Source organism: Cervus canadensis, chromosome 4 (assembly GCF_019320065.1).
Source record: "Cervus canadensis isolate Bull #8, Minnesota chromosome 4, ASM1932006v1, whole genome shotgun sequence".
NCBI lineage: Eukaryota > Metazoa > Chordata > Mammalia > Artiodactyla > Cervidae > Cervus > Cervus canadensis.
In genome coordinates this window covers 54,663,411-54,688,791 of record NC_057389.1, presented here as the reverse complement: position 1 = coordinate 54,688,791, position 25,381 = coordinate 54,663,411, and the positions used below count along the sequence as shown (strand labels likewise).

At 42.4% G+C, this 25,381-nt stretch overlaps 1 protein-coding gene and 1 long non-coding RNA gene across 7 annotated transcripts in view; one reads left to right on the top strand and one right to left on the bottom strand.

Moving 5' to 3' along the window:
- The window catches only part of ARHGAP26 (Rho GTPase activating protein 26), a 466,314-nt gene that overhangs the window by 342,200 nt on the left and 98,733 nt on the right, over nt 1-25,381 (top strand). For all 6 annotated transcript variants that reach the window (XM_043465131.1, XM_043465127.1, XM_043465128.1 and 3 more), the window contains exons 18-19: nt 7,937-8,096; nt 24,203-24,341. In XM_043465131.1, the coding sequence (XP_043321066.1) occupies nt 7,937-8,096; nt 24,203-24,341 (299 nt within the window). The remainder of the gene's footprint in view (nt 1-7,936; nt 8,097-24,202; nt 24,342-25,381) is intronic.
- On the bottom strand, nt 1,484-24,520 carry LOC122439767. The gene is made up of 6 exons (XR_006268989.1): nt 24,408-24,520; nt 12,799-13,019; nt 10,218-10,306; nt 8,134-8,290; nt 2,954-3,018; nt 1,484-1,597 (listed from the first exon to the last, which is right to left on the bottom strand). It is a non-coding gene; the product is annotated as an uncharacterized LOC122439767 (long non-coding RNA).

The following is a 25,381-nucleotide window of genomic DNA, read 5'->3' as shown; positions in this document are numbered from 1 at the left end:
TGGATTGGAGGAGACCAGAGTAGAAACAGAGTTGGTTGCACACTCATATTTTGGAACAGTCTCCACTTTAGACTGCAAGCTGTATGCCAAAGGTACTGTGACTTTTTAAGATTCACCCGAATCCCTTTTCCTTTTCTCTAAAGAATTTTCAGCACCAGATGGGCCTCTGTAACTGGGCATTAAAGTTGACGTGTATGAAAAGTGACAGTGAAATTCACTCAGTTGTGTCCAATTCTTTGCGACCCCATAGACTATACAGTCCATGGAATTCTCTAGGCCAGAATACTGGAGTGGCTAGCCTTTCCCTTCTCCAGCAGATCTTCCTGACCCAGGAATCGAACCAGGGTCTCCTGCATTGCAAGTGGATTCTTTACCAACTGAGCTATCCAAGCCCTGATGTGTATCATATTGGTCAATATTTACCATCTTAGCAGTGATGCTTACCCATCTGAAATATAGTTTATACATTTCACTGAAAGTAGAGAAGACATTGTTGTTATTTACAGAACTTTGAGGCCCTTGGATGAAAGCAGAGCAGCCTGCAGGGATGCACGTATGGCCATAATTGTCTTGGGGATGGGGAGGGGCTGCTCTGGAAGCCATCCATTTAGCCATTCCTTCTTTTTTCCTTTTAATTCATTCTTCTCTCTCAAAGTGTTCACTCTTTTGATCTGACTCTGCCAGCCAACTACAAATGGAATGCTATCATGTATGAGGGGCATTTTGCCACTTTCATGTTTTTGTCAAGCATGAAGTCATTTTCACTGCAAGAAGGGAGTAGAAATGGCGTTTAGTCCAATAGCACTGTCATAGGCTCTTCTCCTTTTTCTTCCTCTCTCTTGCTTTTTTCCCCCTTCTTCCAGTTTAGTAATTTGGGTGGTGAATTGAGGGGGAGAAGCTTTTATTTATTTTTTTTCTCTATTGTAACCATTGCTTTTTCTCCCACATGCTCAAGCCTCAAGATATTCATTTGTGGTTGGATTTTCTGAGTGGGTTAAAGAAGAGTGTCTTTTAGCCTAGCTGAACTGACCCTTACTTGCGTGGGAGCAGCAGAGTGCTGAAGTGAAGATTATGGGCTCTGCAGCCACCTTGAGTTCCTTTCCTGGCTCTGTCCTTTGTTAGAGTGTGACCTCAAGCAAATTACTTAACTTTTCAGTGCTTCAGTTTCCTCATCTGTAAAATGACAGTGATAGCCTTACCTGCTTGTCTCAGGGCTTTCTCTCGAAGATTACACTGTAAAAAGTATCCATCATAAACCATTTCAAAGTTTCAAATCTGACTTCTCACTGGATAGCCATTCCCAGAAAGATGTTAAATATGGTTGGTGAACATGACCCCAGTCAGTACACGGAAAAATTTATTTTAAACTCTCATTCTGGTGCCAGCCATCGGTACAGTCCAGCAAAGATGTATTTATGGCTCTGATGGGTTTCCTTGGTAGAGGCCTCCTGAGCACCATCCAGACTGGTCCCGCCTCACTGAGTTCAGGTGGTATCTAGGCAGCACACACAGTCCGACTTAGTAGAAAACTCGTGGCCAGTGGTGGTGGGGATTCCCCTCACCATTTCCCCACTCCGTACTAAAGATGAATTTGAAGCTGGTGAAAGGAACCACATTGACAACCCTTGAAACTTAACTTGCGTTGGGTAACCACAAAAAATGTATAGTTCTAGCAACTTCATTTCTAGCTAATCCTTCTTGGCACCGGGGCTTGGAGCTTCTCTAACCCTGAGAGGATGGTAGAGAAATAAGTGATATTCACTGCAGCTTGGGTGCCCACTCACACAATGACTTTCTTAATTGGTAACCTGAGGCCTTCCCAGTCCCTGCCTGTGTGCTGCAGGGGACTCACTCCAAGATCCAGATCCATCTCATAGTCCTGAGACACTCATGAGAAGGGAAGCTACACGTGCACCCCAATGTTCATCGCAGCACTGTTTATAATAGCCAGGACATGGAAGCAACCTATATGCCCATCAGCAGATGAATGGATAAGGAAGCTGTGGTACATATACACCATGGAATATTACTCAGCCGTTAAAAAGAATTCATTTGAATCAGTTCTAATGAGATGGATGAAACTGGAGCCCATTATACAGAGTGAAGTAAGCCAGAAAGATAAAGAACGTTACAGCATACTAACACATATATATAGAATTTAGAAAGATGGTAACGATAACCCTATATGCAAAACAGAAAAAGAGACACAGAAGTACAGAACAGACTTTTGAACTCTGTGGGAGAAGGTGAGGGTGGGATGTTTCGAAAGAACAGCATGTATATTATCTATGGTGAAACAGATCACCAGCCCAGGTGGGATGCATGAGACAAGTGCTCCGGCCTGGTGCACTGGGAAGACCCAGAGGAATCGGGTGGAGAAGGAAGTGGGAGGGGGGATCGGGATGGGGAATACGTGTAACTCTATGGCTGATTCATATCAATGTATGACAAAACCCACTGAAATGTTGTGAAGTAATTAGCCTCCAACTAATAAAAAAAAAAAAAAAAGAAATGTTCCCATGGATTGATTGTGAACATAATCACTTAGAGGAGAGAGTTCTGTGTGGCCTTCTGTCAGAGGGGTATCTAGAGCTGGCCTTGCAGACAGGTGAGCTTTGGATGGTTAGGGGAGGACTTGCCAGGCAGGCCTAACCCTTGGAAGCAAATGAGTGTGGTGAGTTTTGCTATAGTTTCCAATGAGGCTCTCAACCTATCATACCCAGAGTTGCTTGTAGGGAAATAATAGAAATTAAGTAACAGTCTATTTTGAATTTATCTGTAGATTTGAAGTATATCATAATTTTTTTTTAAGTAGAAATGAAAAGAAAAAAGAATAACCAGAAGAAAAAATTAGCCCTTGAAATACAGGTGGAAGAGACAGGTTCCTTGCCCCAGGTAAAAGCAGGCCACTAGAGATTCCTGAACGTGACACCGGGTGACACCACCAACTTACAGTGTGACTTTAAATTGGCACTTGCTGCTGCTTCCACATTGTCACCTCCACTGTCTTGACGGCCCCTGTGGACAATACCAGCTGTCATTTATTAAGCCATTATTTCAACCCAAGAGATCAACTCACCTAGTTTTACTTTATTGGCCTTAAACAAAGAGTTGGGCATGACTTAGTGACTGAACAACAACAAATTTTATGAAGTAGATATTGTTGCTCATGTCTTACAGGTGAAGAAAGGGATTTAGAGAAGCCCAGTGACCTTTCTACTCTCATCCTGCTGGGAATCTCTGTCTGACTCCAACCCCTGTACTATACTGTCTCCTTTGGCCTTTATTTCTCTGTATTTATAAATTGGACATAATATTTGTACTCTTTACCTGTAGAAGGAAGCTTTTCAAACTGTAAGTCATGACACGTTAGTGAATTGTGAAATTAATTTAGTAGATATAAAAATGAATAGAATCAAAACTAGCAGGATTTATCACACTATTTCTGAAACTTGTGTTTCTGATATGCACGTGTGTATGTGTGTGTACCTCTCTCTGTGTATATATCCGTATGTATGTGCTAGTGAAATGTTACATGGAAAAATCTATTTCCTACCATGGGTCCTTGTCAGAAGGTTTGAGAGCTACTATTCTAGACATATTATATGAAGTTCAAGCAAACATAAAAACGTGTTGCAGAGCTCCTTGTAAACTCTAAAGCACCTTACAAGTCTAAGTTATCATTTCTTAACACTGGAAGCTGAAGCAAACAAATAAAGCATGGCAGATAGTGTTGCTGTGCTGTAACCTCCACCCATCTGGTCCATCGCAGATAGTGCTACTCTGTCAGCATATTGTGTCCTGTGGAGCCAGGTTGCAGCTTTGATACTCCATGACACAGCACTGCAAGCCTCAAGATGGAACCTGTTTGCAAACCTAGCAGCAGGCTTAGGTGTTGTTGGTACATCAGGACCAGTCTGTAGTTATAAAGTACCACTCAGCACTTCCAGAGCTCCGACTCTCATTTAAATGCTAGAAAAACAGATGTGATCCTTAAAACAGCATGGGCGTCTCTGCATTTCTGGCCCCAAAAGAGTTGGCTCCTTTTTCTCTCCTACTAATACTCCCCCATCACCATCTTCATCTGGAAGTAATCTTCTGCCTCTCAAAGGATGTCAGACCAATCCAGAGCTCTCATCCATTTTCCCTGGAAGCAAAGGTAGCAAGAGGCCCCTTTGCCATGGCCATGTTCCTTGGAACGTGCTCTTCCCTCATTAACCATAATTCCTGAGGGAACTACAGAGAACGTGGGGTGTCGACCCCCACCAACTGCCCTGAAATCATGTCCCTCAGGAGATGCCCTGTTTTCAGCTATTGTGGCAAACTCTTATGGGTCACAAAAGGAAGCAGGCCTTTCCTAGGTTAAAATCACACGTGGAACTGTTTCTCTGCTGCCTGCAAAGGAAGTCTGTAGAACTGGCAGTAGTGTAAGAAGGCTCACAAAGGAGTCCCTGTGGACCTAGGCAAGACCTATCAAAGACTTCCTTGGTGGAATGTGCAGTCATGCAAAAGAGACTTTTGTGTGTAGATTTTAAGTCAAGACTCAACATGACATTCTGGGCTGTGAGGAAGAGCTCAAGCAACTCAGTTACCAGCCCAGAAAGCAAGTTCTCCACGTTTTATAGACCTCACTAATGAATGAGTCCCGTGGCCTCAACTGGACCAGGCTCCCCAGCACTCTGCCAGCCCACCTCCCACACACAGGTAAATGCATCAAGCTGTAATGGATGGCTGGTGCCAGCAGAGGCTGAGGTCTGTGCCTTTCTTTCTGGGATGCAGAGTGATCCCCAGCCATTAATAATTCATTCTTGAGTAATGAACATAGCTATACCAAGTTGTGAGCAGTAATAACCAAGTGATAGATCAATTTGTTGCTTCAGTGTACCAGAAGATAATGGTAGTTAGTTGTAAAAGGTACAGTCTTTTCCCCCAAAGGTTTAGAATTTAGATCAGTGTGTTGTAAGTTCTAAAATAAAATGGATCATTAAAAAGGAAATGAATGATGTTAGGTAGCCTCAAGCTTATTTATATTAACAAATGCTTATTCAGTTACCGTACCTTTTTTCCAAATGCCTTTGGGTCACTGGGCTCTGCTAACCAGAGTAATTATTGCTCATTAATTAAATCTAAAGAGTGGAACACAGTTCCACACTTTGAAAAGTTGAGATGCATTCCCCCAAAATCATCAGTAATAATTTGAGGTTTTCCAAGTAAGTAGCTGAGTTGCGAATAATTGCTTAATGTCTACTCAGAAGCTCCCATCATCTTTTAACACCACAGTGACCATTTGTTGTGTTTCTCCTGAGCCAGGCACTGCTCTCAGCACTGGTGTTACCAACTAAAATAAAAACAGTCTCTATCCTAAGGCAACAGTTGAGACACTAATAACTTGTAATAAATCCAGAGCCAACACGCCTGCCTTCATCGAGCCGTGGAGGGTTGAGAAGAGACTAGTCAGAGACTTCAGAAAGAAAGGGCGCCATTGGAACTGTGCCTTGCAGATCAGCAGTTTGCCAAGCAAAGGACGGAAGGGTGAGAGGACATTCTAGGGCGAGGATTGACAAAGGCAGATAGGTGTAAAAGTAGACAGAACATGGGTAGTGAATGATTAATAGAATCATCATCACTGCACTTCCCACATTATATCCATTTAATCTTCATAGCAACCTCATGAAGTAGATTAGAAATGAAACTCACCCTATTTTTAAAAGATGAGGAACCCAAAGCTTAAACATTAAGTCCCTTTTCCAGGGACCAGATCTGGGAGGAGGCAGAAGGCTTAGAAGTGAGTTGGAAAAATCTGTGCTAGGTCATAGGAGTTTGACATTAGAAACAATGGAGCCCATCAATGGTTTACAGTCACCATTATCAGAACATTCCAACCGTGGAAGCATTCCTGAACATACACTGTGTCATACACATATACTGTGTCACTGTGTTCTCTCCCAGCGACCAAATGAGGTGTGAAGCCATTGTAGTTTTCAACAGAGGACTGACTTGAGCGATGCTGAATTGGCAGACAGAAGCTGGTGGGGGCAGGCAGGACGCAGCTGAACCCAGAGAGTCTAGTCTGAGAGCCCTGTTAAGACGCAGTTGCTTTAGTCAGATGCCGTGTTAAAAAGCGTGATGGTGAAAGTGATCATTATCCAAACCCTATATTTTTATATTGGTCTACAACTTAAAAGTGCTTTCATACATAAATAGCTTGTTGATTCATATACACAAGGGACTTTTGTGACAAGAGGGTAAGTCTACTGACTTGGCTCATTTGGCAGGGGAAATTTAAGAGCATGGAATTCACTTCCTGCACAAAGGAGCTGATGTTGAAAGTAGTGGTGTTACAAGCAACTTGTAAATATGCAGACATGGTGATTCTGAGACCCAGAACCAAATCTTTTCCCCTTTGCTAGGTAAAACCTTGACCATCTGCTTTAACACTTTCAGACTAGAAACCTGATACAGTTCTAGGTAGAATGGAAAACTATAAGTAATATCAGGAAATTCAGCTAGATCTCAGGAAATGAAAATAGTCTTATGTGGACCAGAAACAGGACAAGGCATCATCAGTGGCAGAATCTCCTTGCTACAGGTGTTACTTAGCAATAAAAAAGCAAATTCCCTTCTTGATTGGGCTGTTCCACAGTTCAGGTTTCACAGATGTAACCATCTCTCTCAGAGGAGGAGTTTTTTTTTTTTATGAAATTAGACTTTTAGCCCTAGAAAATGAAAGAAAAATACGTTTCTGGTGATAAAATCAGTTAATATAGTGTTCAGTAAAGGCTCAGTTTCAAAACCAGCACTTAAAGCAGTCAAATCTCTTTTTCCTCCTACAAAATAGAAGTATCCAAGAGAAACAGTGCAAACATTTATAGAATTGTATGGGGAAAAAAAAATAAAAAAACCCTCTGTATAAATAGTACTAAATGCTAAGGAGGTATGTCTGTGCAAACTGCCACCTCTGCCCAATTTCTCTCTAGTTTCTAGTAATGAATAGTTTCCTTCTTCCAACAGGTGATTTAGGGAAGCCCCTAATATTTTCTTAACAATATTGAATGGTCTTAACTTTTAACTTAACTTGTTGTCAATAGATAACTTTGTATATTTTTATACGTGGGGCTAGCAAATGAACAATGAAGTTTTATGACTAGGTCATGGTGGCCTGGGTGTGGATTTCAGATACATGTTTTGGTTAATTTATTATACAAAAATATGCATATGTGTTTAGAAGCTTACTCAGAGCTGTTACTCCTGGCCCTGTGTGCTTCTTGGATTTTGAGTATAAGTGATAATATAAACAGCTATATACGTGGATGTAAGTAGTGTGTTTTTATTTCTGTTCATGCCATGTGTTTGGCTTAATACAAGCCACATGCTGATGTGATGGGACTTAAATACTTTGAGCCTAAAGTGCTGAATTTCCTGACTGAGATCTACTCATTTAAAAAATTAGATCTATTTTGAGCCTGTGTTTGCAAATGTATTAAAGCCGTCAGGAGTTTTTATATTTGCAGTAGAGAAAATGCTAATGATCACAGTGGTTTAAGCAGCAGCCAAGGATAAAAGTTGTAACTAAGAGGGATTACCAGTTAACCTGGGTTTGCAGAACAAGGATTCAAATGTGCAAAGGTTCACATTTTGGAAGGCAAGCCATTTTGGTTGGTTGGTTGGTTATTGGTTTTTTTTTAGGCAAAATGGGAATTGTAAAGAGTGTCATATCATGAAATAGCAAAATAGCCTAACACTGGAGATTTCTGAAACTTTGGTAGATGAAACTGTGAGTAAAAACGTCTCTCTTTGGACTCCAGCAGCATCTGAACATGCCCGTAGGTCTGGCTCCTACCAGATCAGGTGTCTGAAGATGAGACGGGTATAGGAAGTCAGTTGTCTGTCATTTACTATTTCTCTCATTTGTGCCATTTCTTTTGCTTCCTCTCAGTGTTGCTAACAACCACAAGCAGAATTTGATGACAGTGGCAAACCTCGGCGTGGTATTTGGACCCACCCTGCTGCGTCCTCAGGAAGAAACTGTGGCAGCCATAATGGATATCAAGTTTCAGAACATAGTCATTGAGATCCTAATAGAAAATCATGAAAAGGTAATATATTGTTCCTCATTGCAGGTGGAGAATTTACCTGGGGAGAGCTGAGTTAGAACTGGTCTACAGGGTTGACTCAGGTCTGCGTTGCTGGTGGCTCTTACTCTGTGGTGACAATGACGAAGTTGCTGATGGTGGTGGTGATGGCGGTGGTGATAGTCATCCTGGGATGGCGGCAGTGACAGCGGTGGTGCCTGTGGTGGTGGCAGCGGGCAACGTAATGAGCGTTTCTTTTGTGATAGGAACTGTGCTAAGCACTTTATATATGTTGTCCTTTTAACCTCACAACTATCTGGTGAAGGAGGCCTCATTTTGAAAATGCCTTTTAGCCATTTTTTTACTTTTTTTTGCTATGAATTTTTGAGTTTTTAAATATTAGGGATAGTAAACAATTTTCATGTGCATTGCAAATATTTTTCCTAACATAGTTTCCTTATAATTTTACAAATGCTGTATTGTTTTACACTGTGTATGTGGCTGGGTGCATGCTCAGTTTTTTTCCTTTAGGGCACTGAAGTTTCTAGTCTGTGTTAAGAGGGTTGCCCTCACCCCTGCATAATGATGTATGTCAACAGAGCTGCCCTTAAAAGCTGGGCTAAGGGGACAGAAAGCTGCATGCACCCCTTGGTCCCACCTCAGTTTCTGGTAGCAAATCCCTATGAATCTTCTCAGCATCCACAAGAGCCCCTAGGGCACCATTTGACAGTCCCAGGTGCTGAGATATAATGAAATCCTAAATAAAACCTTTACTTAGAATGGTGAATTAATTGTGCTAGATTACCTGCCAGATGAATCTAGCACCTGACCAGTAACCACCTGCACTGACAGCACAATACCATATGTCATCATCAGCTCTTGTCTGGATTTATAGGAACCTCCTAATTTGTTTCCTTGCATCTACCATTGGCCTGTCTGTTCTGATGTCAGCCACCAGATTGAGATGTTTTTAGTGTTAGATTATAGCATATCCATTGTCTGCTAAGAACTGTCCAGTGGCTTCACATTTCAGAGTGAAACTCAGAGCTCTTACAGGAGCCTGGAATGTCCTCCATGGTCTCTGCTCTCCCCTCTGCTACTTGCGTCATGTCATCTCCTACAGCCCTCTCCTCCAGCTCCTGCCTACAGCCGCCTCACTGTTCCTTGCCCACGGCACACACTCACACCTCAAGGCCTCTGCAACTGCTGTTTGTGGTGCCTGGAACACTCTTCCTCCTTCAAGCCTGAGTGAGGCCCACCCATATCTCTCTGTGAAACTGTGGACAGCCCCAACTCCAGCACTCCCCCTGCCTTGAGGGTGCTTTCTCTCTCTCCATAGCACTTACCACTTTCTAGTATACTGTATATCATTTACTTGTCGATTACATCTGTTACCTTTCTGACCTCTTCTAGAACATATGTATCATGAAAGCAGACAAATATGGGCTATTTTGTTCCCATAGTTCTTAAGTATGTGCTTAGTACATGAGTGTTGGGTGAATGGATGGTAGCTGACCTCCAGACTGGCTCCTGGTGACCCTTGTTTCCTGGTATTCACCCCCTTGTGTGTTCTCTTCCAACTGTGAATAAGGGATCAACACGGATCCCAGTGTGATTAGTAGGAATTGATAATAAGAAACTGTGACGGTAACGGACTTGACTTTGGAGACCAGTCCTAAGACCTGGTAGCATTTGCTGTGGTCTGGATTTTCTCACTCTGGGGGAATCAAGCCACCATGTTGTGAGGATGGTCACACAGCCCAGTGGGGAGAAAGTGAGGCTGGCTGCCAACAACCAGACCAGCATGCCAGCCATGTGAGCCTGTTATTTTGGAAGTGACTCCTCCAGCCCTGGTCATGCTTTCAGATGATGTGGCCCCAACCAACACCTTGAGTACAGCCTCATAAGAGGCCACTGAGCTAAGCCTCTCCTGAATTCCTGACCCATTGAAAGTGGGAGAATTATTAAGTATTTTAAGTCACTAAGTTGGGGGGAGAGGTAAGTTGTTGCACAGCATTAGTAACTACTAAAGAACCTCTGAATATAGACTTTCATGGAGTAATTGAGGTATCCTGGAAAATTGTGTGGACAACATAGGTTTTTTCTTATATGGTTAATAAAGAGATCTGAGGTCAGATAACTTACTTGAAGAAATTATCTTCTCTCTGTCTCAACCTTGGGACTTTGTCCAGCCACTTCCTTCATATCTAAAGTCAGGTATAGATGATTATGTTCTGTATGATTAAAACGAACTTGTAAAAAGGAAATATAATTGAATAACATGTTTCTAAACAAGTTAATAACATGATTTCTAAAAGCAAACCACTTGGATGTAAATCTGTTACCTCTTGTCAGCTGTGTGACCATGAACAGATTACTCAACCTCTCTATGCTCATGAAAATACTTTCAGTACAGTGTGACTGCTATGACAAATAACCCCCCAAATCAGTAACTCAGGACAATAGTAATCTCTGTCTTCCTCACATACCAGTTCACTGTGGGTATTCTGTTGGTTGGATCCTACACAGTGATTCAGCAATCTAGGTTCCTTCTCTCTTGTAGTTCTGCCTTCTGCTCTGCAGATCTCTGTAATCAGCCAGTTGGTGAGGGAAATGAGAGGGCATGGAAGATTGGGTAAGATTCTGTGGGTCAAACCTAGAAGATGCTTTCCTTATTCTCTTCCACTTTCCATTGGCCAGAACTCAGTCATGTGGCCATCTCTAACTGCAAGGAAGACTGGGAAAGCCCCTAACCGTGCAGAGCAAAGGGAAAGAAATTTGATGAACAATCAGCCAGTGGGCCACATCCCTTTAGTTGGTTTGTTGTGGGAGTGAGATAAGGTGATTTATGTAAAGGTCTTAGCCAAGAATCTAACAAGGAGTATCACTAACTGTAAACTATTTTTTTCAGCAGTCTGAACAGATTTCTCTGAAGATAGAGCATAAATACATCTACGAGTATCGCATGTTCCTGCTTGCTCAAAATAATACTTTTTAAACATAATATTTTCTCAAATAAATAAAATTAAATATTGAGACAGAGCTCTAAGGAGTAAGTACTTTGATTATGTTTCACGTCTGAGCTTATAGCAGGCAGCATCTAGTAGGTTTTGAACTGTAACAGTTTTTGGTGTCTTTGGGCTTCAAAGCCAGGAAACATTAAAAAGTAACATGATAGGAAAAAGATTGGATACTGCTAATAGCATTATTGAAACTTTTGTCAACAAGTGCCATCCTGCTTGACTTGAGTGCAAAAAGCAGAAATAGAAATGAAATATGAAATGCAGGGCCAGGCCTGTAAGTATATGGGCAGGAACTGGTGCGAATACTCATCTGGTTTGTTGGATTATAAATTATGTTCCTCTCTACTGTGTGTCTGGTGAGGCACATATTAAAAGAGCATTGCAGTGCTTTATTATATGTTCTTTTTCATTAGTTTCTGCCAGAGAGTGGGATGAATCACAGTGAGATTTATGTTCCTGTGGGAACCAGTGCAGGAGTGTCAGTGGAAACATTCTTGGGATGAAGGCTACAGTGGAGTGTGTGTCTCCAGTTCTGAGGGATCTCCCGTGCCACTTTGATGGAGGTTTTTAACCTGGGGTCTGTGATGGGCCAAAGCTATGTGCACAACCTGTGTTTGTACATGATTCTGGGGAGAAAGTCTTTAACATTCATCAGGCTTGTCTTTCTGATAAAAACAACTTAGAATAAGGCAGTTTGACTCCTTTTCAAATGTTGCTTCAGGCCTGGTCTGGTATAAAGTCAGCAGATGCTGTGTTAGTCTCCTTTGGAAGCCTGTGATGTTCACCTCACAGGAACTCATGCTCTGAGAGCCCTTAGCTTTAGAGACAATGCTTTGGATGAATTTACTGCCAAGGGAATTTCATTTTATTCATCAACAGACCTTGTTTATGTCCTCAGATAAATATTGTCATCTTTCTTTAAAATTCACAATATGAAGATGTTAGTTAACAGTATTTAATGAGCATTCCCTTGGTGGTGGTGGTTTAGTCGCTAAGTCATGTCAATCTCTTGGGACCCCACTGACTGTAGCCTGCCAGGCTCCTTTGTCTATGGGATTCTCTAGGCAAGACCACTGGAGTGGGTCGCCATTTCCTTCCCCAGGGGATCTTCCCGACCCAGGGATTGAACCTGGATATTCTGCATTGAAGGCAGATTCTCTACCAACTGAGCTATGAGGAAAGCTTGGCTTGGCTATAATTTTCTAGAAACATAAACACACACACACAAATCTCTTGAGTGACCACTTTTCTAACTTTGTTGTCAGAAGTTGCACAAAATCCTGAAACACCACAGGAAGAAGTGCTGTCTAACAGCATCATTTCAACCTGTCCCCCAACAGGCATTTGATAGCATATGTCCTCTTGCTTGAAACAAGCCATCACACAGGTCTTAAGTGTATGTCCCCTCAGTTAGTGGCATAATGTGCTCTCCCATGTTGTTAAGGGCATTTTATATAAGATGTGTAGTTTGTGCCTTGGAATAAAATTGAGTGAGACCCAGGAATAAGTATTGGAAGATAGCACAGAGAGAGGGTATAGAAACCCAGGCATGTAGCCTTTTTGGAGCCACTTGGTGGGGGGAACCATAAGGTATGTCTTTCCGTTATTGCTTCATAATAGATCATCTGCAGACCTAGTGACATAAAACAGCAATAATTTTTTTGCTCACAATTCTGTGTACCAGAACTTTGGGGAGGGCTTACCTGTGTTCTATATAATATCTGCTGGAGTGGTTTTGGTGCAGCTGGTAGATCCAAGATGACCTACTCCACATGTCTAGGACCTTGGTACAACCTGTTGCTGGGACACCTTGGTCCTCCTCCACTTGTCCTCTTTCTCCACGTGCTCTCTCATCCTTTAGTAGTCTAGGCCAAACTTTCAAAAGGACAAACACAGAAGCAGCAAGGCCTCAGAAGTTCTAGGCCTAGAATAGAATAGACAAAGTATCACTTTGACTGCATTCTGTTAGTCAAAGCAACAAGTCCAGCCAGACTGAAGGGGCAGGAAAGAGACCTCCCCTCCCACCATGGGAAGAGCAGTGTGCCCGCACAGATGTGGGAGGAGTTGTGGGCTGCTGTCTTTGCAGACCATCTCCCAGAATGCTTCTCTCCCCATCACTGGCAGGTTCGCATGTAGCTCCATTGGAAATGCTTCCTTTTCTCATTAGTGCTGCAACTCCTCGGCATGTCTTATGGGAAATGCTCTTGTGTTTCTCCTCAGTAGTGGTCATTTTTACATGACCAGGGAGCATCCAACATTTGGTGGTAGTGGCAGGTTCAGTCCTCACATACCCTTTGTGAGCCTCAGTATGGAGTACTAACTCATTAATGTCTAAACTGGGGAAAACATCTTTGTCTTTAAAGTTGACCTTTAGAAGAGAGGGAGAATTTTCTCCTGACAAGAAAACTCAGTTTCTTTTTCCTTATAAAACATATTTTTTTGTGCATAGGGCCTTGCCTCTCTACTCCCCACTACCACCCCCCTCACTGCTGCCTCCCACTCTCTCGTTGTTTACTGAGGATTAACACTAGACATTCAGACAAAGGGTTAAAAATTAAAATGAACTCCTGGACTCCTTTATGTTATCTCTGGCACATCTGCACAGCCTCAGGACAGCACCTATTTGTCTAGAAACATCCCCTGCTTAGCATTATTGTCTCATCTCGAGAACTTAACCTGTTTCTTGTTAACCTGTTTCTTGTTCGTGGGAGCCTTCATGATGTGTTTCTCACAGACATGGTTTGGTCACATTAAGTTCACTAACTACATACCTTGTTGTGATGCTCCAGAAACTTTGTTGTTCACCTCCTGCACAGCCCTGGGTAGGGGAGCAATGTTTGGAACAATTTGTACCAAATAGATATCCCATAGTAAGTGAAAGCAGAGAGAAAAAAGCCAGAAGATACAGAAGATACATGGGTGTTCATGGTACTTGTTCTTTTTCCATGCTGGTAATACATACTGATTTATTTGCTCAGTTAAAGGTAATGGGTCTTTTTAATGTACATCGTCTAACAGTAATGAGAATAGTGATATTAATAGCTAACTTTTACTTACAGCTTATTGTTCACAAGACATTGTGGTAAGCAGCCTTATATTTATCGTATCATTTACTTTCCACAGCAACATTATAAGGCCAATATTGTTGGCTCTCTTTTATAAATTTTGAACCTGAAATCCAGAGAGTTGAAGAAACAGCTTGTTAGGAGAGGAACTAAGGTTGAACTTAGGACTCCTTTCACAACTCAAGCTACTAAAATCTATTCTTGTTCATCTCTAATGATGGCATTTATTGAGCATCTACTGTTAACCAAAGATAAATGAGACAAGATCTTTTTTCCAATGGCTTTCTTGTTTTCTCAGGATATCAGTTTAGTTCAGTCGCTCAGTCGCGTCCAACTCTTTGCGACCCCATGAATCGCAGCATGCCAGGCCTCCCTGTCCATCACCAACTCTCAGAGTTTACTCAAACTCATGTCCATCGAGTCGATGATACCATCCAGCCATCTATCTCATCCTCTATCGTCCCCTTCTCCTCCTGCCCCCAATCCCTCCCAGCATCAGGGTCTTTTTCAACGAGTCAGCTGTTCGCATAAGGTGGCATAATACAGTTTGCCAAGTGACATTCAATAAAATGACTAAATTATATGGTACCACCGAGGAGAAATAATTTCATTCTGCTTGTACTGGCCTCTCACAGATAAATAGAGGTTTTCTAGGCAGAGAAACAGTGGGGACAGCCTTCCAGAAGAACATTAATCAATTAATCAACATTAATCAACTCGTATGTATTACAACATGGTTGTGAAAGAATCTTGGGTTGTATGTTAGCAAGTCATCGGAGATGATGCCAGACAGTTAGATTGAGCCCCTCTTTCAGGGGTCTTGAAAGCTATGGGAAAAAGGTTGACATTTGCTCCAGAAAAATGAGAGCTCTCGGGGATTCCAAGTAGAGGAATGAAATGATTGTATCAGCACTTGAGAAAGACATCCCTGAAGCAGAACCAGATTGTACTTTGGTTGCTGATATCAAAATCACTCGTTAGATAAATAACAAAACCATAGTGTTGACCATACTGTTGTAAACTTGGGGCTATATAGTTTAAAAGTCTTACTCAGAGACTGTAACCTTTAATCTACAGCCTTTACTTATTATAGGCTAGGGTAGGATCCTAATGGCTTTTATTTGAGTTGTCTTGCCAGAATTCCTAAAGGGAAATACTAGCTCATGGCATCATTTCCCATCAACAACTCCATACCCTGTACTCAGCTTGGTTTATGTGAAAGCTAAAGAACAGACTTGAGAGTCTGGCTGTTTTTGTGGTTAGATTTCAGAGTTGAAAGTTCAGAGGGCAAAGACTTTGGCTGTTTCCATGCCTGTTTAAGGTAATAATTATTTTAAGTTAAACAGCTCATTCCTTGTCACCCTGAGCCTTTGGACATTAATTGGCCCATACTTGGGGTTATAGTGGAAGTTACCAATATTTATATGCGTCTAGTTAAGATTTCAAAATATTGAATGCTGTCATTGTCCAAGGTACCTGAAAGCCCAGAAATTCTGGAATTTCTTACAAAGTTTTTTCCATTTCTCTTTTTAAAGGTTACCTTGCCAGAAAAATTTAAATGTCTCGAAAGAACAACCCTGTCAAGAAACAAACTGCACCTTTTCAGGGTTTTGGTTAAACGTAAAATCTCAGGTTATGTGTATGTCTTCATGTTCCTGTTACTTTCTGACACATACTTAGTAGGATGGGACTGGCTTGTTCTTGAACAGTCCATGATGTTTCTTTTGGCCATAACACTCAAAAGGGTTCCTGCACATGAAGCTGGACGTGGGTGTGCACAGGTGCCCAGGCACCTTGTGCTTCTATCAGTACTGCCCCTTTTAATGCCTATTGATGTTTTACCGAGTAAGTTACCATGATCCTTTTTCCAGTCCATCAGTTGGCTTTGGAAGAGGTAGGAGAGTTGTGCTTTGAGTTGTTAATTCCCAGAAGTGCCCAAAAATCAGTGCCCCTTTTTCATACCTGTTAACTTTTAATCTTATAGTCAAGGGAAAGAGTGAGCAAATATGGATGGCCTCACTTAACACCTAGTGTAAAAGCAGCAAGCCCTAAACAACCTTGCATTTCCATTAAAATGATAGTGTTTCTTTCAAGATTGTCTTGATTTGAGTTGATTTGGGCCACCAAATTGCCTTGATCTGCTTTTAACAAAATACTGATGGCATTGAAATCTGTTGCATTCATTGTTGGGGTTTGTACACAATATGTAGGTCAGTTAATAGAATGCAATTGATTTGAATAGTTTCGGTCAACTGACAAGTGTTGGGCAGTTGTATTTCATTTTCTTGGCATTTCAAGAAGCTGTTGGTATGCAGAATGGATGATGGTGATGATGAAGGAGAATACCTGGACTCTTTATTCCATGGAGATAATGCCTGTCACTATGGCCTGCTTGGGAAACTAATCTTATGTCTCATGGCCATGGCTTTTTTCATTTGCTTATTGATTTTGTTGTTGTTGTTACCTTTCCTTACATTGGTCCCCAAGGACATTCTTTTGCATGCGTGCTCAGTCATGTCCAATTCTCTGCGACCCAGTGGCCTGTCACCTGCCAGGTTCGTCTGTCCATGGGATTTCCCAAGCAAGAGCACTAAAGTGGGTGCCATTTCCTACTCCAGGGGATCTTACTGACCCAGGGATCGAACCTGCATCTCTTGTGTCTTCTGCATTGGCAGGTGGATTCTTTACCACTGTGCCACCTTCTTTTTGGTTCTATCCAATTCGGCCTAGAAATAAGCTGGAATTACTTTTATGCTGGGCCAGAATGGCTCTGTCACAGACCTTTTTTCTATTTGTTGTGTCTAATGCCATGTAAACTGTTCTTCCTTAGTTTCATAGGTTGTGGATCTGAACATGTGTATTCCCACCCCCCCCACCCTGCCAGCAAAGCTCCAGAAAAACCAAGCATATTTGAATTGTGAAGCTTCTTTAATGGTTCTCAAGTAATGATGGAGCTTTGTTATGTTATACTCTATTCCTCTCTGTCAGCAAAGATAATAGGAAATAGAATCATTTTGGAGATAAGGAAAATCACAGCTGGCTATATATATGGCCAGTTACTAAACGGAATTGGTTCCTTTTGAGGAACTTTTAATAAAACTCCACAAACTACTTTCCAAATTGTTGTTCTCTGGGCCAAAATGCTGATATCAACAGGTCATTGGACTTCCAACTGTCCTTAAAAAACCTCTCTGTGCCTGTAGCCTCTGAATTTGGCTTCTTAACTATTATATTAAATGAACCCTGCTAAGACTTGCCTGGCTTTCCAGCAGAAAGGCACTGGGTTTATGGTTTGCCGTACCCTGAGTAATCCTGCTCTACAGCCTGTTGTTAGAAAGAGTGGGCAGTATGTAAGCCGGTATGTGTAGGCCTAGTCCTTCAGCTCCAAAGCAGACACTCTTCAGATTAAATAAGCCCATAACTTGTTATTTTTTTATTACTTGAAACCCTGATGCGCCGTGTCTCAGGAAAGTGCTTAGTCTCCTCTCTCTAGAAGCCTTTCTCTTTTGCCTTGTAATCCCAGGCCTCTGGTGTTGATTTATTGTCTCAACTACTTTTCAGTTACAGACCAGGAACTCTTCATCATTACCTAATTTTCCTCCCATAAAAATCACAGCACATAATAAAGAGTACACCACACACATGGGGAGGCTTCTAATCCTTGTAAATTGCAGAAGCATATTACAGGTGGAATCAGAATAGGTATAAACATGTATATGTGACATGGCTAAGAATAAATCCCACAAGTGTCAGTGGTCTCCACTGTCAAGATGGGCCCAAGGGAGGGGCAGGGGGCAGCAGTGAAATTTGAATTTTGTAGACAACAAGGGGGAAAGAACAGCAAATTCTAACATTGCTGTAAGCATTTAAGATCGATGTTTTGCAAAGAACAGTAATTAAATTTTCACTTATAAATTAAATCCTCTGCAGATAATTCATTGTTGAGTCTCCAGTTATTCTCCTTCTTATATTTTTTTATTGGATACCGTCATGGCTTTTGGGCACTGAGTGTCAAACTGTGTTAGGTGCTTCTGTCCTCACCTCAGTCCCAGTAGTTTTTATAGATACAGCAGCTGAAGGTCAGAGTTATATAATTTGTTCAAAGTCACAGAGCTAGTGAATGACTAAAATCAGATCCATCAGACTCCACAACTATGATCTTTGCATTTTGTTTTTTGTCTCTCCAATTAATAACAGATATAAAGGCCACAGGTGATTAAGACCCAGACAGTCCAGCTAAGCTGTCTTAAGTCCTAGTCCAGCTGTACTCATCCATGTGACCTTGAACAAATCAGCTCGTCTCAATGAGTCTCACCTATGAGATGACAATGCTTAACTTAACATCTGCTTCTGTCGTGTCCAACTCTTTGTGACCCCATGGACTGTAGCCCGCCAGGCTCCTCTGTCCATGGGATTTTCCAGGCAAGAATACTGGAGTAGGTTGCCATGCCCTCCATCAGGGGATCTTCCCGACCCAGGGACCAAACCCGTGTCTCCTGTGTCTCCTGCGTTGGCAGTTGTGTTCTTTACCACTAGCGCCACCTGGGAAACCCCAAGAATAATGATAAATCCTGAGAGAAAGTGAAAGTGCTAGTTGCTCAGTTGTGTCCAACTCTCTGCCACCCCACAGACTGTAGCCCACCAGGCTCCTCTGTCCATGGAATTCTGAAGAATTCCAAGAATACTGAAGTGGGTAGCCATTCTCTTCTACGGGGTATCTTCCCCACCCGGGGATTTAACCCTTGTCTCCTGCACTGCAGGCAGATTCTTTACTGTCTGAGCCACCAGGGAAGCCCAAGTCCTGAGATAATACATGTGAATAACAGCATGATAAGCACTCAACAAACTTGGGATACTTTTATTGTCCCTTACCCTAACTCTACCTCCTGCCCACCCTTTATCCGGTTCTGTGCTCAGCATTTAACGTGCATTAACTTTTCAGTATCTCTGCAGGATAGGTGTTAGATTCCCATTTACACAAGGGAAACAGCTCAAAGGGGTTAAGGCTTTTGCCCAAGTTGAACCCAAGTCTGTATGGCTCCAATGCCTATTTGCTTTCTCCCGATAAAATGATGGTAAATTCCTTTCCTATATATTTATTTTTTGGATGATGTTTAGGTTTTTTTAAAATTAATTTTTATTGGAGTCTAATTGATTTACATTGTTGTGTTACTTTCTGCTGTACAGCAAAATGAATCAGTTATGCATATATCCACCCTTTTTTAGATTCTTTTCCCATATAGGTCATTACAGAGTATTCAGTAACATTCCCTGTGCTATACAGTAGGTTCTTGTTAGTTATCTATTTTCTATATCAGTTCAGTTCAGTTCAGTCGCTCAGTCGTGTCCAACTCTTTGCGACCCCATGAATCGTAGCACACCAGGCCTCCCTGTCCATCACCAACTCCGAGAGCTTACTCAAACTCATGCCCATCGAGTCGGTGATGCCATCCAGCCATCTCATCCTCTGTTGTCCCCTTCTCCTCCTGCCCCGAATCCCACCCAACATCAGGGTCTTTTCCAACGAGTCGACTCTTCGCATGAGGTGGCCCAAGTGCTGGAGTTTCGGCTTTAGCACCAGTCTGTCCAGTGGACCCCAGGGCTGATCTCCTTCAGGATGGACTGTCTAGTAGTATGTCAGTCTCAGTCTCCCCACTCTTCCCGACCCCATACCCCCATTAGTAACCACAGTTTATTTTAGGTATCCATGACTCTGTTTCTGTTTTGTAAATAAGTTCATTTTTATAATACCACTTTTTTAGATTCCGCATATAAGTTGCATCCGTTACACGGCAATGATGCCACTGTCTGTGTTGGTGATGTTAGTCCTGCCCGCTGAGCAGCCAGACCAGGATTTAGCCCAGCTCTGTGTGACTGCAGAGGCCAAGCCATCCCTGACCATTCTGCCACAGAAGGGGAAACAGTAGCTTGGTATTTACAGGTCTGCTCCTTCCACTTGTAGGAATATTGAAATTAGGGATACTTGGGAGAGTTATTTAGAATCATATTTTTATTTTATGGTCTTCTCCTCCCTGGTGGCTTAGACGGTAAAGTGTCTGCCTACAATGCGGGATACCTGGGTTCAATCCCTGGGTTGGGAAGATTTCCTGGAGAAGGAAATGGCAACCCACTCCAGTATTCTTGCCTGGAAAATCTCATGGACAGAGGAGCCTAGTAGACTACAGTCCATGGGGTCGCAAAGAGTCGGACATGACTGAGCGATTTCACTTTTCCCTGTTAGCTTCCAGAAGGCTTAGAGCCTTCCTAATAACTTTTATTTCCAAGGCATTCCTAAGTCAGAATTCGTTTGTAAATTTGAACAGAATTAATGGGACACTTGGGGTATAGAATAACCTCCCCGCCCCCCCCCCCGCTTTTCTGTTAATTTGGAACGTTTCTGTGAGATGAGTAGATTGTTCAGCTACCTGGTAGAGCTCCATAAATCTATTGCTCAGAGACTACGTGAGCTCATACTTCCGTTGTTCGGCAGAGATGTTGGTACACTGATTCTACTCGTTAGAATGAGGGAAAGGGCACAGGGTTCTCTTGAAGTCAGCCCTTCCAAACAAATTAGGATTGGAGTAACAGCAAAATTGTGAATCATTTGAATACTCATTAGAATTCCAGCTCACTTTTAGCACACAGGCATCTCTTGGCCTGGCTGAGAAGTTGGCTCAACAGTGAGCAGCCTTTAAACAACTTGTATGTATTCAAGTTTCAGAGTTAAAGGAACAACAGTAGTTTGGGGAATGATTGCCCAGACTCCTTAGTGAAAGTTTGTATCTTCTGTTCTGAATTGGTCTGATTTGCATGCCCTTGTGCCTCAAAAAAAACGTGTAATAATAATGATGATAGTCCTATGTCTGGCACTCCACATTTCATAGCAGGCCCACTTGCACATGTGTCCATTTGATCCTGAAAATAGTCCTGTCCAAGTTCTTCAAAAGCCTGGGCCTGGCTTGCACTGAGGCCCAGAGAGCTAGACCTCAGGACTATAGCTCTGGCCCATGGAGAAAATCTCCATCTTCTAGAACTAGAATGATTCTAGTATGCTCCAATAGCTTTCATTTTAGAGAGAACAGCCAATAAGCAGAATGTAATTCCCATGTCTCCTCCTATTTATCAGTATATAAACACAGTTTGGGAAGCAATTTTCCACTCCTCTGTTTAAATCGGTAGCTCTTCCTCACGACTCACTCTTCTTTGTTTCTCTAGCATCTAGTACAGTTTTTAGGAAAGAGGAAATGCTCACTTTTCTGGTGACAGTTGAAATGAAAATGCTGCATATGCATTATCAGTTTTCTTATTGTGGTTGTACAAGGATCTCATTTTCAGTAACTCATTAGAAAAAGAAAGACAAAATTTGGAAGCCAGACATAGGAGGTGGGGGCTTATCACTTAGTCTGAATTCATTTTCAGATATTTTTTGCTTGGAATTGCAGAACATGCTGTACTTAAGGCCAGAGGCAGAAGGATGTTAAGAGACATCATTATTTGTTGAAATCTGTACTTGCAGGTTTGGGCAGCAGCTTTGGTAGTATAGGTTGGCTGGAGAAGATGAGCTGAATGCTGAGAACTGCTGTGGAGATGGGGAGGGGAGTTGTTGGAAACTGCAGGTCTAGGGTTCCATCCAAGCCCCTCTCCTGCTGGGCCATGTGGTTCAGGAAATCTCTCCTTGTGGAATGGTCCTCCTGCTTGGCTGCACTGAGTTGACCTAGCACAGTGACTGGCAGGTGCAGACACTCATATATAAGAGCAAGTGCCAGTGTTACTGGTGCACAGGGTGTCACCTAGGGGCAGCCCTGGCTGGATCGTTGGGGTGCAGAACGAAGTGGGAGGGAGCTTCTTAGGTCTGTGCTTAGGTCTTAGCACTGTGGTCCTTGAGCTCAGCAACAAGCATAGTTTCTCTTTTCTTTCCTTGGAGATCCTCAGAGGGATCCTGGTGACATGTGTAGCACTGGTACTTATTTTTGGGGTTCAAGCTTCTCTAGAAGCTAGAGGGGTTTTGTTGTTTTTAAGTTCCCTTCTCTCCTTACATCCTCGCCCCAAATGAACTCAGCTGTGTAATGATTCAGTTTATTTTGCTGAAAATTCAGTCCCTTGGGGAAAATATGATAATGCTGTTTTCAGACAGCTGTGTTTGGAAGGGAGACTGACTGCAGCAGCTGGCTGGCATCATTGGAACCCAAAGACCTGCCAACTCATGGAGAGCAGCTGTTTTGGCTGAAATTCTTATCATTCTTATGACTTTGCTTCCTATATCTCAGCTTCTGAGTTCTGCTTTTTTTTTTTTTTTTCAAGCGAGCTTTTGCCCTTCTGCTCCACGGGAGGTTTCTGTCCTCCCTGAGCTCGCCTTAGGACTGAGTTCTGCTTTTTAATGCACGCACAAAGGGGAGAAAACCGTGGGAAAGATTCTCCTGTGTCTAGGGCCACCCATAGGTGAGGGGCATGGGGGTGCCACCATTTTCCTCTCATCACTTGTGATTACTGGGAAACAGATGATCCAGAAGACTCCAGAGTATGAAATGATCATGAATGGGTCAATAAATGTTGATATCGTAATACAGTGGATATATTATGCAGTCAAGAAGAATAAGGTTTGAAGATTTTTTAATGAAGGGCGAAATGTTACAATACAATGTTAGAAGAAACATATAGGATACAAAACTGTAAAAAGAATAGGATTCCAATTATGGAGAAGTGTATTTTAACATTAAGTGAGATAACTCATACAAAGCGCTTGAGGTGGTTCCTGACATGGTTGATACTCAGTAAATCACAGCTGCTAGATGCAGACTCTCTAAACCATAGGAAACATGCTGTACTCAGAATGCTGGTAGAAAGGAGATGCTCAAAAGATCTTTCCAGGCTGAATGAATTAGTGTTGTTGTTATCATATGCTCTTAAGAAGGAATCTAGAAAATCTGGGGACACAGTTTTTCTGTGTTATCATCTGTAATTATGTTTATAATTGTGGCAGCTTAACCTCTCTGCCTCAGTCCTTCATTATAAATGGTGAGAACAGCACCTGATGCCCTGGGTCACACAGAACTGAGTGAGCTACATAGGAAACACATGCAGCGACTGGTCCTTAGGGAGCTGGTGTTGCAGGGTGGTGACTGTGATCATGGTGAGCACCATGTAAGTGGTAGCTATTATAATAATTCTGTCATAGTTGGATCTGTAGGAAAAAAGACAAGCATTGTCATGAATTTTATCTGTCATTTTCTTCTCACTTTTTTTTTTTTTTTTACTGTGGACCTGTTTTGTTTTGTTTTTTTGCAATGAAAGCTTAAAACAAAAAAGCTCATGTGAAAATAAAATTCAAATGCTAACAGTGGTTATCTCTAAGTAGTGGAATTGGGAGAGTTTTTCTGTTTTCTTCTTGAAGCTTTTCTACATTTTCCAAACAGTCTGTAGTATGTATGTTACTTCTGTCATCAAGAGTTGGGAGAAACAGCCTTTTTTTTTTTTTTTTCAGCTCAAAGATAAAACAAAGCTGCTGAAGTAGAAAAGATGGTCCAGCTAGAGATGACTGAGGATGAGAAAATGATGCCCTGTTCTGGGCTTCTTTGGGGGATGTCATTTAAATGCATGTTTAACATCCTCAGAAAATTGTGAAGCAGTTGTTAAGAACTAGGAAATAGATCCATGCACAGTGAAGAACAGGAAAGTGATTTTGATTAATCAGTTCTGGATAAAGGTAATCAAAAAAAATTTGAGTCCTTTTCACAGACAGTGGCTACTTTCCATTGGCCCTGGAGAGAACAACAGAAAGAAAATCCATGGAAATGATAACAGAAGGGGTGGGAAATGGAAGTGGATGGTTCCTGACCCTTGGGGTGTACTTCCAAAGGAGACTGTTTCCTGCCAGTTCCTAGAGATGCTTACAGTAGAGTCCTGAGCAGATGCTGGTGGTCTTTTTCAATCTTTTTCTAGCTGGTTCTTAGACCCACTAGACTTTATAATCATACAGGTCCAGACTTGTGCTTTCTTCCGGGTTCGCATTAGTGTGTAACCTTTTTATGAAACTATTTTGCAGATATTTAACACCGTGCCAGACACGCCCCTCACCAATGCCCAACTGCACCTGTCTCGGAAGAAGAGCAGTGACTCCAAACCCCCGTCCTGCAGCGAGAGGCCCTTGACGCTCTTCCACACCGTGCAGTCAACAGAGAAACGTGAGTCACTGCCTAGGGTGCCCTAAGAATACCTCGGCCGCCTCCCCACTGCCCGGAGAAACTTACCTCTACCTTTGTGTGTAAGCTGCTGCCTTTTGTGACCTTGAGGACAGTGTATTGACCATCATGCCCTCCCAGGTTCTGTGGCTGAGTAACCTCGACAGGACAGGAAGCAGGGGTGCTGAGGATGAAAGGCAAGGAGCCGCACGGTCCAGGATCCACTTTCCAGATCTCCTGTGGGCAGATAGCTGAGCCTCTTTTCCTCCAGTCACACAGTCAAAGCTTAGTTCAGGCACTGCTTCTTCAGCCCCTCCTTTGTTATTGGCTCCACTGGGACCAGTTTCCCTTCCTTTTCTCAGGTTGTAATTCTATGCTTATTAGCACGAGACACGCGTACCACTGGAATGGGGCTTTCTCTTTTCGGGGACCTTGTTTGGCTTGCTTCTCCTTCCCCTCCACTTCTTCCAGGCCTGGTGCACAGTAGATACTTACTAAGTGTGTGGAATTAATTAATAGATTAATAAGAGAGCACTACGCTCCTTGCTCCAAATAGCAGAGGGTTCTCACCATGACTGTATCAAATCTTGTTTTCACTTCTGGATTTCTGAGTACTTTGCAGCGATCGGGTTACTGGGCTCTCAGATCTCCAGTGTGGTTTCTCTTCAGTTCCTGTAATGAGGGAGTCCAGTGGTGGAGGAATGGGTTTGAAGGCCCCAGCACTGCCCATGGGCAGGCAGACCGGGCTTCTGTACCAGTGACAGCATTTGAGCAAGCCTCCTACTTTCTCTCAGCTTCAGTTTACTCGTGTGTACAGTAGGGTTAATAGGCCCTAACTCAGAGGAAAGTGATGGGGATTCAGCAAACTTATGCAGTTAAGCAGCTAGCACAGGACGTGGCAAGGGTGATCGGCTGACAGCTGCTCCTGTTATCATTAGTTACTGTTTAATCACATGTAGGAACCGAGGAGGATAAAAACGTGACCTTGTCTGTAAGGAACTCACGATTGAGTAAAGGAAGTAGACAAGTGAATAGGTAACAGT